This window comes from Zalophus californianus, chromosome 3 (assembly GCF_009762305.2).
Source record: "Zalophus californianus isolate mZalCal1 chromosome 3, mZalCal1.pri.v2, whole genome shotgun sequence".
Taxonomy (NCBI): domain Eukaryota; kingdom Metazoa; phylum Chordata; class Mammalia; order Carnivora; family Otariidae; genus Zalophus; species Zalophus californianus.
This window is the reverse complement of record NC_045597.1, coordinates 180,025,386-180,040,324: the sequence shown is the minus strand read 5'-3', so window position 1 is coordinate 180,040,324 and position 14,939 is coordinate 180,025,386. Positions and strand designations below refer to the sequence as shown.

General features: G+C 43.4%; 1 protein-coding gene across 4 annotated transcripts in view; it reads right to left on the bottom strand.

Moving 5' to 3' along the window:
• ACSL3 (acyl-CoA synthetase long chain family member 3) overlaps positions 1 to 14,939 on the bottom strand; it is a 73,563-nt gene that overhangs the window by 26,213 nt on the left and 32,411 nt on the right. For 2 of the 4 annotated variants that reach the window (XM_027591015.1, XM_027591016.1), the window contains one exon: positions 339 to 753. In XM_027591015.1, coding sequence (XP_027446816.1) covers positions 339 to 716 — 378 coding nt within the window. In that variant the 5' untranslated portion in view covers positions 717 to 753. Of the gene's footprint in view, positions 1 to 338; positions 754 to 1,084; positions 1,106 to 14,939 lie in introns of those variants that run through there. The other 2 variants (XM_027591017.1, XM_027591018.1) reach the window with 2 other exon arrangements.

The window sequence follows — 14,939 nt, the reverse complement described above, 5'->3', positions numbered from 1 at the left end:
CAGGCCTCCCATCTCAAAACCCAGAACCATCTCAAGCACACACAGGTGCTTGTGGGACCACCAGGAATACGGTTTCAGACCCAAAACTGCACTAGACATTTTATTCCAAGCCGTGGCAGACAACTCGGGTCAGGGGGCATTCTGGCCGGTCTGTGACAATTCAGAACAAATCCTTTGCAGGAGAGGACAGGAGATCAGAGCATGGTCCCCTGCCCACCCTGCTTCTCCTGCCACACCAGCCGCATCCGAAAGCAGCAGGCTGCCCTTGTCCCTTGCTGCCATTTCTGAGAGAACATTTTACTCAGAAGAAAGACAACGGCAATTAAAGATCACCTTACCTTTTTAAAAATTTTTCCATTTGGCTGTACTTCATCTTCCTCATTTAAAATTTCACGTGTTCCCAACAGTCTTTTGTCCTTAAATTTGTTTTTTGCATACATAAAAACTTTATCTAGTGTATCACATCCAGGGTATAATACTGAAGCCAAACCATCCAAACTGTTAATAGATCTGTATGCAGACTCAGGTTTTGAATCTACAGGCTTTGCTTTAATTTTGTTTGCTTTTTCTTGTCTTGTCTCAAACAAAAAATAATATGGAATGTACGTTAAAACAGTATAAAGTGATATTAGAACATGTATGAAATACAAAAGAATGGGATTGATGGTCTGTTTTAGCTTCATGGTAGATGTTTTTGAAGATACGTGGTTATTCATAAGTGCTCAAAAAGTGGAATTAACGGATTTCCAGAATCTAGAAGGAAGGGGGGGAGAAAAGATATTAGTTCAAAGTCATTTTAAAATAACTGTAAAGAAAAAAATCTTCATATTAGATAGGCAAATGAGGTTTTTTTCCCCAATCAAGCAGCCGATGGTACTGGCCTCCAGCGATGTCCAGTCCACTCCAATATGGTCGAGTGCGTCTCTTACAACCATCAGCAATGGAAATCACCACAGAGAGTTTCTACATCATTCTGTGAACAGGTGGCTTTTCCAACCTAACCCCAAGTGCCCACAAACACTTCCCGGTGGTGATGAGAGAGCAAGTCAGAAGACCGACATCAGAATCAAGACCAAGAATGTACCAATTTCCTGTTCATCCCTCAGGGATGGCAAGTGCTTTGCAGATACACCATTCTCCTCCCTCGTGGCCCCAGCAGCCTGTTCAATAATCACTGCATTCTTTCCCAGTGGACTCCATTCTCTCACTCTAGGCAGCAACAAGGAACTAGTTGTTGGTGAACAACATAGAATTCACTTCCTATGGTGGTACTTTTCAGTTTGGCCGGTTAAGTTGTGACGCAAGAAGGCAGTAAACTCTGGCCATTTCTACTTTGCATTCATCAGATTTACTGACAATCTCCTATGTGTTAGATCCTGTTCTAAGTACAGGAACTACAACAGTGAACAACAGTCTCTGTTCCTTCTCTCAGGGAGCCTACACATTCACTGGGAGAAGATGATGAACAAATGTACATATGCATGCCAGGTGATGGCAAATCCTCTGAGGAAAAATGAACCCGGGAAAGGGAAACACAAAGTGAAAGGGCAAGGTCGGAGAGACGCTCTAGTACAAGGGTGGTCCACAGGAGTCTCTCTGGCCAGGCATACCTGAGCAAAGACATACAAGAGGGAGAGTGGGCCATGTGCCTATCTGGGGGAAACTGGCACTCCAGACAGAGGAAACGGCCTTTGTGTGGTAGGTACGTAAATAATATTTGGGGGGGGGGGGGGGACTGAAGCAAACTACTAATTATTTAAACCAGCTCCAAATCCAGGGTTTTGATTTCTAGCATTCTCATCTCCTACCCTCACCTCCATATTGGAGAAATTCTATTCCAGGCACATGTGGCCAAGAAATGTGAGGAAACTCTACTGTAGGCACAGCAGGCCAAGAATACTTGGCCCATTTGTCCTTGCCTCGGCTTGCTCATAATGTTAACTGCAGAGAGACAGAAACTCCAAACAGGGAAGAGCAGAGGCGACAGCCGCAGGCCATGACCCCACTCACAGAACAGAGGACAAGCTGCTGTCCCTGCCCCTGGCTCTGGAGCAATGGCTTGCAGGTTCTACACAGTCCAAGGCAGGCTGTAAGGACAGACAGCCCCTCAGCAATCCCTAAGTGGACTGACTTTAGTTGGAACAGAGAACAGGGAAGCTCAAGCCACGTGGCACTATGGAAAACAATGGAGACTTTGGCGATGAGCAATTAAGACGAGGCTGGTAGTTCCATGATAGTAACAAGGAAAAGAGTAGACCAAACAGAAGTTTAACAGAATCAGAGAAAAGAGAAAAGAATAAGAGCTCTTCTAGAGTCAGGGCAGCTCAAAGACTGGCCTCAACCCCTACAAAGGCCATCTAACTTAACTGAATCACACTGTGGGGCAATTTATGGCCGAGGGCTCGAATACAATAACGCCATCAGCTATCAGTGGAGAATAATTACGGGGTGTGAACCAACAGAGGCCGACTTAGCAGTTTAACAAGGAGATCAGAGAAAGAAATGGTCCAAAGTCCTACTAAAACCATCCTGTCATCCCCTAAAGAGGGCACTTCAAGGGAACCCTGTGTGTTCCCAAGCCTGTGCCCACTGAGGAGCAACATCAAAGGATGCACACTGGTGGCGGGGGGGGGGGGGGGGGGGGGGGGGGGTAATGTGTGTGTAAAATGCATTGAAACAGGCCAACCAAGTCACTAAACAAATAGACAAGCAAGTAACACAAGAACCCAGGGAAATGGGGAGGGGGGGAATCAGCACTAAGAAATGCTATAAAAGATCTTAAATGTGCAGTTTAAACAAAAAATTGAGGCATGCAGATAAAGGAAGACCCAAACACAGGAGGAGAAAGCTGGCAAAAGAAATCATCCTTGAGAGGGCCCAAATGTCAAGACTCAGACAAGACATCAAAGCAGCTATTATAAACATCTTCAAAGAACTACAGGAAAATATGCTTAAAAAATTAAAAGTCCGGGGACGCTTGGGTGGCTCAGTCAGTGAAGCGTCTGCTCAGTCACGATCCCAGGATCCTGGATCGAGCCCCGTATCAGGCTCCTTGCTCAGCAGCGAGCGAGCCTGCTTCTCCCTCTCCCTCCGTTCCCCCTGCTTGTGTGTTCTTTCTCTCCCTCTCTGACAAATATTTTTTAAAAATTAACAAATAAGATTAACATTTAAAAAAAACACACACACACACATACACACACACTAAAAGTCCAGGGGCTCCTGGCTGGCTCAGTTGGTAGAGCGTATGTCTCTTGTTCTCAGAGTTGTGGGTTCAAGCCCCACCATGGGTGTAGAGATTACTTAAAAGTAAAATCTTTAAAAAAAAAAATTGTTTTGGGGCACCTGGGTGGCTCAGTCGTTAAGCATCTGCCTTCGGCTCAGGTCATGATCCCAGGGTCTTGGGATCAAGCCCCACATCAGGCTCCCAGCTCGGCAGAAAGCCTGCTTCTCCCTCTCCCCCTGCTTGTGTTCCCTCTCTCACTACGTCTTTCTCTGTCAAATAAATAAATAAACCTTTAAAAAAAAATTGTTTTAAGTCCAATGTTGCAATTTTACAAGATAAAGATTACCTCCAAATTTGCCCATCCACAGCTGGTGAGAAGTCAGGACTCCCAACTAATCCCCGGGTTCCGTTCACCATTCCATGCTGTTTTCTCTGACATGTATTATGCAGTACTTTGGAAAAAAAAAGAGTCCGGGGAAATCTAGATTTGTGCCATTAAGGGCATGGGGAGCCACTGAAGGTTTCTATATAGGAAAATGACACCATGAAAACAAATGATCCTACTACTTCTAAGACATCAGAGCCGCAGGGAAATAGAGGTATTTTAATAACTCAGGAGAATGATGTAATCTCATGTAGTAATCTCCCTGAAATTTAATTTCATATATCTGTGCTTTGAATTTAAAAATAATGTTGTAATAAAAAGACTTTTATCTGCAGGTGATGACTGTATAAGATGATGACGGTATAGAAAATCCCCAAGAATCCACTAAAAAAACAGAACAGTTCAGCAGAAGTTGCAGGATGGAAGACAAATATACAAAAAAATCAACTGTATTTCTATACACTAGCAATAAAACAATTATATTTACAACATTATCAGAAATAATACTTAAGCAACCCTCTCGGGTCCCTCCTCCCAAGGAGCTTTGTACTATCACTTTGCTGTTACTCAGTAAGCGGTGCTCTGCTGCCCACCACTGTCTGGTCCACCGTTGAAAAAAAAGACTACTTAGGACGAGACAACAAGAAGTGTAAAATTTGTACCGTGAAAACCATAAAACATTAAAGGTATTAAAGATCTAAATAAGTAGAAAAACATCCCATTTATGGATTGTAAGACTTACTACCATTAAAAATGACAAAGTTCTCCAAATTGATGTAGAGATTCAGCACAATCCTTACCAAAATCTCTACTGGTTTTTATACAGAATTTTGTAAGCTGATCCTGAAATTTACATGGAAATTCAAAGTAGCCAAGAACAGCCAAAACAATCTTGAAAAAGAACCAAGTTGGAGGGCTCATACATCTCAATTCCAAAACTTAGTACAAAGTAATAGTAATCAAGACAGGGTAGTACTAGCAAAAGGATGGGGGGGCGGGAGAAGGGAGATTCAGAATAGTTGACACCACATCATCTGAACAAGCACCCAAAGCAGCAGGTGTTCATCAGGGAACCATCAGCCACTAAGTAGAGCAGGGTGGGAGTGAGATGAGAGCAGGGCGCTGAAGTCCAATTGCTGGTGAGGAAACTTCATTTGCATTTGAATGCACACCGCATCCCAGTGTTTTAGAAAATAACATTATGCTAAAGGAAGCAGGAACCAGACGGGAGGCAATCAGATAAGAGAAAGTAGAGAGAATCCTTTACTCCTAGGAGTAAGGTGGCTAAGGTGTGGGGCCCAAGCCGACAGCTAGGATTTCCAGCTCCCAACTGCCCAGACGGTGGCAGCAGCAGCTACTCCTCCAGTCCTCCCCAGCAGCCAAAATCTGTCTTAATAGAGCGCAGGGGCTTCGGCATCCAAGTCCTAGAGAATAAAGGCACGAATCAGAGGAGCTGCAGTGAAAGAAGGTAAAAGAGTGTGGGTGCCTTCAACCGAGACAGAAATGTAAGCAGTAGCTGATCAACAGTGGGACGGCTGGGGAAAGGAGATGAATACAAGTCTTGAAACTGAGGAGTGTGAGATGCCTGTGAGTCATCCAAATATATAAGCTGTGAAGAATAAGAGGAATCAGAGCTAGAAGCACACATTTTAGAGCCATAATCAGAGAAAGGATGAAAAGGTAGGAAATCTCCAGGGGCGCCTGGGTGGCTCAGTCAGTTAAGCATCTGCCTTCGGCTCGGGTCATGATTCCGGGGTGCTGGGATCGAGCCCCATGTCAGGCTCCCTGCTCAGCGGGGAGTCTGCTTCTCCTTCTGCCTCTGCCTCTCCCCCTGCTTGTGCTCTCTCTCTCTGTCAAATAAAGAAATCAAATCTTTAAAAAAAAGAAAGAAAGAAAAGGTAGGAAATCTCCAAAATCAAGTTCAAGGACAGAAAACTTTGGAGGGAAACCAAAGCCCAGACTGAGCAGGAAAATCCCACCGGCAAGACCAATAAAAGCAGAACCCCGAGAAGGCAGTGCTGCGAGGCCAAGGGTTGGGAGAGCCAAGGGGAAGCGTTCAGTAGCACCAAATGCAGCCTACGTGTACCAGCCACATGCAATTACGACATTTCATTTTTCTAAAAGTCTTCTAAAAGACTCTACCCTTTTCTAAAACAAGGTAAAGTACAAACCTCTGGCCAACTGCATTTGCTGAAGGGGCTGTGGAAAATCTAGAGAATCAGTAAATAGTCACGGTGCTCTATTATGTTGCCTCATCTTACAGTGAGCATCACCTTTCAGAAAGCAAACCTCAACAATTAAATCTGTTCATTATTTCCTTCACGACTTCTAGGTTTACAGTCCATGTTAAGGCCTCATCCATACCAGGGTTAAACTAATGGTCTCCAATATTTTTTCTAGTATTTGCATAATTTTTACATTTAGAACTTTAATCAATATGGAGTTTATTTTTCTATACCGTGTAAGGAAGAAAGTTAACTTTTGCTTTCGGATGAACTACCTGAACTGCTTATTAAATAAACCACCCTTTTTTCGATTAACCAAAATGTTATCTTCAATAGTTAAGTCCTCGTTCACAACTGGATCTGTTTCTAGACATGATTCTGTTCCTTGGATCGGTCTACTGCTTTGCCATGCCTCCAAACACAGATTTACAGCAGTGCTGCTCAACTGTGATCCATAGACCAATCACATCCAGAATTACCATAGAGAGTATTTAAACAGGAGACTCTTCAGACATGTCATCCCCCTTCCTTACCTCCCCAATATCTATAAATTGAAAACTCTAATAGCAGACTCATTTTTTAAACAGCAACCATGTAAATTTATGTACAGTGTTTGAGAACTACTCCACATGCATGTTTTTCAAATTTTTCTTATCAATTCTTTTTTGAAGAGTTAACATTTGTTTGGTGAAACAATTTGAAAATCAAAAGGAAAACAAGACTCGGGGAAAAAATAATACACGACAAAATATACAAAGAGTGCTTATAAATTTAAAAAAATCAAGCAACACATAGGAAAAAGAATTTGTACAGAGAAGCTATAAAAGAGAAAAACACACAGATCGTTTATCCAAACAGACAGTATGTTCTCCTTAAACTTAGAATTAAAATTAAAATGAAGCCTTACCGATTTTCATCCAATAGTTCCACTACTAATGACTTAAAGACTGCAATATCCAGAGTCCGTTAAGCCACCTTGCAGTACTTAAAACCCACATACAAACCCACACTCAGAACTCTATTCTACAGAAAAGCAAGTGCATATTAAGTACATATGAATAAGGACTCAATCATTCGTTTATTTCTCAATCATTTATGGAACACAGAATTCACACCAATTACTCTTGTGGATGACTGAGTCACAGTCATGAACAAAACACAAAACAGACCACGAACAAGTAACTAAATACCGTAAGGTTGGAACAGCTACAGAGACACGTGCACAGGCTCAATGAAATAAACAACAGTGGGGTGGTGGGTGGTGGGTGGTGGGGTGGTGGGGTGGTGGGGTGGTGGGGGGTGGGGTGGTTGGTGGGGGGGTGGGTGGGGGGTGGGGTGGTTGGGGTGGTGGGTGGTGGGTGGGTGGGGTGGTGGGGTGGTGGGTGGTGGGGTGGTGGGGTGGTGGGGTGGTGGGGTGGTGGGTGGTGGGGTGGTGGGGTGGTGGGGTGGTGGGGTGGTGGGGTGGTGGGTGGTGGGTGGTGGGTGGTGGGTGGTGGGTGGTGGGTGGTGGGGTGGTGGGTGGTGGGTGGTGGGGTGGTGGGGTGGTGGGGTGGTGGGGTGGTGGGTGGTGGGGTGGTGGGGTGGTGGGGTGGTGGGGTGGTGGGGTGGTGGGTGGTGGGGTGGTGGGGTGGTGGGGTGGTGGGTGGTGGGGTGGTGGGGTGGTGGGTGGTGGGGTGGTGGGGTGGTGGGGTGAAGGCTGTTGCTTTAGGAAGGTAAAAAAGAATGCATGTCACGGGTTGCCTGGGCGGCTCAGTAGGTTAAGTGTCTGCCTTTGGCTCAGGTCCTGATCCCAGGGTCCTGGGATGGAGCCCAGCAACTTAGCTTCTCCCTCTGCCGCTCCCCCTGCTTGTGCTCTCTCCCACACACTGCGCTCTCTCTAATAAAATCTTTAAAAGGAAGGAAGGGAGGGAGGGAGGCAGGAAGAGAGGGAGGGAGAAAGGAAAGGAAGGAGAGCGGGAGAGAAGAAGGGAGGCAGGAAGGGAAGGAGGGAGGGACGGGAAAGAGAGGGGAGGAGAGGGGAGGGGAGGGGAAGGAGAACTCCTGTCAGGTGTTACAGGAGCAGACAAGGAGAGAAAGCCACAGGGGTATCTGGGAGAAGAGCATTCCAGGCTGAGCCCAGCAGGATGCGGGACGGGGAAAGAGGAGGGCAGAGAGGACACGGTGAGAAGACTGCGTCCAGATCCCAAAGGGCCTGGGGACCACTATGAGAACTGTACTGACCTGAGTGAAATCATCTGACCGACCATCAAAAGGCCAACTCTGGCTGCTGCAGGAGCAAGGAGACTAGCTAGCTAGGAGCCTCTGCAGGGATCGGGTGTAAGATGACGAGGTCTCAGACCAGAATGAGGATGAAGCAGTGAGAAGGGACCCTAATCTGACTCTGTATTGAAGGTACAGCCTTATGGAGAGTGAGAGAGAAAGAGGGGTCAAGGTGTTTGGCTTGAGATAATGAAAAACCACTCAGCTGCAGGAGGAACAGGTTTCGCTGAAGGCAACTCAGAACAGTGATAGTATTTTCGACCATGAGACTAGCTGGCATGGCCAAGGGCGCGAGAAGTGCAAAGAGCAGATCCTGGGCAGATCAAAACTGAGAGTCCTGGGGCATGACAGAAGGGGTCGGTGTTAACAGAGGAAAATCAGAAGGGTAGAGTCACAGGAGGAGCACAGCTCTACACATTACCTACAAGTCAACAAAGATGAGGACTGAAATGTGAATCGAAGCCTCAGTGAGAGGAGACTGCACACTCATCAGGACGGCTACTAGCAAAAAAAAAAAAAAAAAAAAAATGAAGTAACAGTCCTGGCAAGGAAGGTGGAAGTGGAAAACTGGACCCTTAAGCTTTGCTGGTGGGAATGTGGAATGGTCCAGTGGCTACTGAAAACAGTATGGCAGTTCATCAAAAAATTAAACACAGAATTACCAGATGATCCAGCAACTATACTTCTGGGTGTATTTTCAAAGGAACTAAAAGCAGGGGCCCAAACAGGTATTTGTACATCAAGCTTCATAGCAAAGTTATTCACAATAGCCAAAAGGTGAAAGCAACCCAAAATGTCCACTGGTGGGTGAATAAATAACAAAATGTTGATAGAGCCACACAATGGAATTACTCAACCTTAAAAACGAATGAAGTTCTGATAGTTCTGATACATATTACAATGTGTATGGATCTTGAAAACATGACACGAAATAAGGCAGACACAAAAGGACAAATACATAATTCCACCCTCTATGAGATGCATAAAGACAGCTAGACTGGTGATTGCCAGGGGCTGAGGGGAAGGAGGGTTGGCAAGATGTGTTTAATGGGTACAGAGTTTGGAATGGCAGGAGAGTTCTGCAGATGGATAATGGAGACAGTTGCACAACAATGTGAAATCTACTTAATGCCAATGAACTGGGCACTTAAAGATGGTTATGCTGGTAAATTTTGTTACGTATATTTTACTACAATAAAAAAAAAAGTGTGAAGGTCATTGTTGACCTCGAAAATAGCCATGTAAGTACTACAGCCCAACTGGAGAGAGCTTAGGAAAGAACAGTAGGAGCACTCTAAAGAGGAAGAGAGAAATGGATACTGCGACAGGACAAAGCATTCTTTTGTTTTCAAAGAGACAGTTATAAAGTGTCTGCATACTGATGGCTCGGACCCCAGTGGAGGAAAGAAAAAGATTATACCCAAGAGAGGGTGTGACACAGCGTCCAAGCGAAGAGGTTGGCCGTACATAGGAACAGGGACACAGATGCATGTGGGTGGTACCAGGAGCTAGTAGAAAATTCTGAGTGCTTCTATTTTCTCAGAGTAATAGGAAGAAAAATCACTGACTGAGAGAGGAGGAAAGGAAGGTATTAGAAAATTAAGTAGAAAGAAAGTATTAAATACTCATCTGAGAGAACAGGAAAATAGGAGACAGGAGAATCACCTGACCGCTCAAAAGGCCCACCTGAAGTCCGAGTGCTGGATGTAAAGGGAGACCCATCGAGCTGGTTGTGTACTTCCCAGCCAAGTTCAACTGGTAGAGCAGAAATGGGAACCAGGCAGAGAGCTGAATTAACTAAGGAAAGGGTTTTACCAGGCAAGTTCCAGAACAAAACATGGGAGGGGGCGGAAGACAAGGGAATGAAGGCTACTTCCATGACTGATCAGGGAGATTTAAGTTGAGGAAAGGAGGATGGCCCATAAGGAGGGAAAGGGTTTGTGAAAAGGAGATAGGATCAATGCATTCAGATCCTGTGTGGTGACAGATTGTTGGGTTAAGGTACTAAAAGAGAGTAAAATGGAACCGCAGGAGGTGATGGTCTGAGTAGAATGCTTTGAAGCTGGTTTGTAGAAGGCATACAACTATTGTTCACGGAGAGGTCCAGGTTGTAACCAGGGAGAAACAGGTAGCAAAGGCAGGCTGCGGTATGACAGCATTTAAGGACAGGAGGTCAAGAAATACAAAGACCATAGTATTGGAAAAATACTGAAACCACTAAGAATCATGACAGGACAGAAGCAGTCACAGAAAACTTGATGTTCAAATATTTCAGGAACAGGGAGACAGACGACTGCCCCGAGAAGGAACAGGAGGCAGTACAATCTAGAGGCAAAGCTCGGAGGCCATGCCAGTACTGTTTCAGAGGCAAAAAACTGTTAAAGTAACCAGACTAGGCCCAAGATGGAGTGATTCATGCTAAGACCCAAGTCAACAAACCAAAACTTAAGTTTCCATGGTTACCTGGCAGAGAAAAGGAAGACGCAGGTCAACCAATCAGCGCTTGCCCACGAAGCATATGCTCCATCTAAGGAATTTAACCCTGCTTTCACCAATCAGCAAGTGTCCAGTATAACTTCCTTGTTCCTGCTCACTTTGATCTATAAAAACCTCACCTTTGGAGTTCTTTTCTATTTACCAGACTGGATGCTGCCTGATTAATGAATTGCTGAATAAACCCTACTACATCGGTAAACTGTCCATGGACAACATTCAACAACTGAAAACAAAATGATCGAAATCAATCAAAGAATAGCTGAAGAACATATACAGTATGGACAATAATGCAAACATTAAAAACTAGTTATATGTACTTGCAATTGACCTGAAAGGACTTCCATGTACCTTGCTAATTCTTAAAAGGAAAAAAAAAAAATGTATATACAGTCCTGCATGGTTTTATGTCTGACAACAGTATGGACAAGTCAAGGTTTTTAAGCAATTATTTCTAAATATTTATATGGGGCTACAATGGGTCAAAGTACATTAATTTTCCACCATGAAAAATATAAAAATTTCTGGGAACACCTGGGTGGCTGACTCAGTTAAGTGTCTGCCTTCGGCTCAGGTCATGATCTCAGGGTCCTGGGTCAGGCTCCCTGCTCAGCACATAGCGGGCTTCTCCCTCTCCCTCTGCCACTCCCCCTGCCTGTGCACACACACATACCCTCTCACTCAAATAAATAAAATCTTTTATATATATATATTTGAGAGAGAGCGAGTGAGCACACAAGCGGGGGGAAGGGGCAGAGAGAGCAGGACAAGCAGACTCCCCACGTGGAGCCAGATGTGCAGCTTGATCCAGGAACCCGAGATCATGACCGGAGCCGAAGGCAGACATCTGACTAACTGAGCCACCCAGGCACCCCTCAAATAAATAAAATTAAAAAAAGAAAAGAATATAAAAATGTCCATCTTTACCATACCCTCAGAATTGCTAATTAAAATAACAAGTTGAGTCAAGTTTAACAACATTAAAAGAAAATGACCCATCATTATTTATACAATGACAGATGAGCAAGTATCTCAAAAAGTGAAATTGTGTGATTATGACTAGCTAGACTCAAACACGTGTATGTAAATGGTCCATTTTGTTAGGTCAAAAGAAATTATTTACATCTTGCATCTTTTAATTAAGCAAGTCGTTTTAAATCATAATGATCAAGTTTAAGGAAAATCCTTCCCTGAGTGGCCTCTACTACTTAAAAGGAAGAACACAGGGCAGCTGGGGCATAAGAGAAGGAGGTGGTAGAGGAGGAAGGGTAGATAAAATTTTGCATAATTGTCAGAAAGCTGAGGGCAGGAACTGAAATAACTGTTCAAAGTAATACAGATTAACGCCCACCTACAAATCTCCCTCAAATAACACACTTAGGGGACATACGAAATTCTCATGTTAGGATAAACTTTTAGTTTTTAAATAGTTACTACAGGAGTATTATTACCATAGTCATACAACCTATGTTAACTCCCACTTTTTTTAAATGCCAAAGGGGAGAGCTGCAAATCATATGAAAAACTTCCACAGACAACATGTGTTTCAGTAACAGGAAAACTGTAAATGCCTGTACTGTGGGGGAGGGGGAAACCAGTAGGTTGCCACAGGGATCATGTTCATGCTAATATATTAAAAGGGTCTACCTGCTTAGATCTGGTTGCAGCTATCTAAACAGAAACTTCAAGAAGCTCACAGGCACAGGAGAGATACAAAACAGTAGTATTTCAATCCATTAATCTCCCTGAGCTGGAGGACTGAACAAGGGAAATGGGAGTCTGGCTCAGAACTGGAGACTTCTGTGATGTCTACAGGAAGGAAGAGGCCAGTAACACCAGTACATTACTCTGCTACGACAGTAGGTCTTTCTGCCCCCCTCCCACTCCCAGCCAAAATACCACCTGAAAAGCTCCACTTCCAGAGCAGGGCAGAAACCCAAAACTTGGATTCTTCTACAGATCCACTGGGAGCAGAGAGAATACCCAGGAAAGAGAAGAGGCAATGAGAAAATGCTCCAGAGGGGTATCTAGATTCTCCACAATTTATTTATTGATTAACTTGCCCATTACCCATTCTTATTTCCTCCTGTGTTTTCCTTGTAGCCTACAACACCCAAACATGCATCAGCACTATGTAACTTCGTATCTGGGGGGAAAAAATACAGTTTAGCATGTTACCTCTAATGAAGTACAAATAAGTGGATTGCACAGGGATGGATATCAAGGAATCTGTAAGATGTGCCTAGAATTTTTCACCAAGCTTGCAATAAATGGGAAGCAATTCTGAGTACCAATAATGTAAGCACTGTGTAGAGAGCTTTGTATCACCTCTATAAAAAAAAACAAAAACAAAAAAAACTAATTTCAAACAGATCATGCTCAAAGGTACTTAGAGTTAAAAAAAAATGAGGTGGAGGGTGCCTGGGTGGCTCAGTTGGTTGGGTGACTGCCTTCGGCTCAGGTCATGATCCTGGAGTCCCGGGATCAAGTCCCGCATCGCATCGGGCTCCCTGCTCAGCAGGGAGTCTGCTTCTCCCTCTCCTGCTCCCCCTTCTTGTGCTCTCTCTCTCTCATTCTCTCTCTCTCAAATGAATAAAATCTTAAAAAAAATGAGGTGGAATTTTAACCTATGTGTTTGACTCCCACCCAAGCTTTTTAATTTCTCCACAGTCCCTAAACTCTAGGGTTAATATTTTATTGTTAAAAAGAAAAAAACTAAAGAGTCCTTCACAACTTTAGAGACAAGACACTCCTTTCCACAAAAGTCACATTCTACACAAACCAAAAGAATTCCTGAAAAATTATCTAAATTACTTGTTTTGAAATAGGAAACTGAGTCAAGAAGGGCAAAAAGAAAGATGTCTTTCCCAGACTGGGCTCTAATGAGTTGTAATGAGAAAATTCAACTAGCAACTATGATTTGCTATCAGGAAAAAGTTTCTTTAGAGGCAAGTCCCTGGCTCTGATGAACATGCTCACTTCTAGGCTTCCCAAGACTAAAACCGTAATAGAAATATGAATACATATCTGGCTCAGGAGAATGGTTTAAAACATTTACTATATGTATGTGCTGCTCCCCCCCCCCCAAAAAAGAAAAGTAAAATATTTTAAAAAGACAGACTCCACCACAGGAGCTTTTCCTAATTCTTACAAATATCAACATAAATCTTATTTATTAGTTTGCCTCAGTACTGCATAATATGATGGTTCTCACTCTTCCTTTACTGGAGGAAAAGGACAAAGAATTTGTCCTTTCTAAAACTCCAAATATTAACACAGTGCTTAATAACGCTGGAAATTTCAACTCTGACCCCACAGTTGTTACTGCTCTTTGACTTTATTAGACTGTATGGCTGAAAATTGATGCCATTTATCCATGTAAGTACTTCCTTAATATAACAAATAAAGAGGTTAAGAAATTCTGTACCAGGGCGCCTGGGTGGCTCAGTTGGTTAAGCGACTGCCTTCGGCTCAGGTCATGATCCTGGAGTCCTGGGATCAAGTCCTGCATCGGGCTCCCTGCTCAGCAGGGAGTCTGCTTCTCCCTCTGACCCTCCCTCCTCTCATGTGCGCTCTCTCTCTCTCTCACTCTCTCTCAAATAAATAAATAAAATCTTTAAAAAAAAAAAAAAAAAGAAAAGAAATTCTGTACCAGAAAGTCTACTTAAAGCATTGTTAGAGGCTTGAGTCATATTATCATCTGAATCAGATTAACTTCCAAATTCACAACTAGAAAATTTTATGAGGAAATAATGGTTATGTCCTTTTCTTTTTAAGAAAACTACTAGGCTTGTTTGTTCTAACCAGAGGAAATGAAATTTTGGCCCTGAAGACCTATTTGAAGGGAGGAAGGGGAAAGGAGAGAAAGAGGAAGGGAGGAAAATTCAGCAACTCTTTACCATAAACGTATTTACATTAAAAATTGGAAAGCAGCTGAAAGAGCCAACTCACTTTATATAATTAGTTATTCACTGTAATTTTTAAACTTTTTCAATCCTTTTATTATAATACTTGAAATAACAATAAGACTGGAATATTCTCTTTGAACCACAAATATACTCCCCTGACTTCCCTAACCCTGATTGAGACATATTCTTTAAAAATCTACTTTTCGGGTGCCTGGGTGGCTCAGTTGGTTGAGCGACTGCCTTCGGCTCAGGTCATGATCCTGGAGTCCTGGGATCGAGTCCCGCATCGGGCTCCCCGCTCAGCGAGGAGTCTGCTTCTCCCTCTGACCCTCTTCCTTCTCGTGCTCTGTATCTCTCATTCTCTCTCTCTCTCAAATAAATAAATAAAATCTTTAAAAAAAATAAAAAAAATAAAAATAAAAATAAAAATCTACTTTTCATCCCAC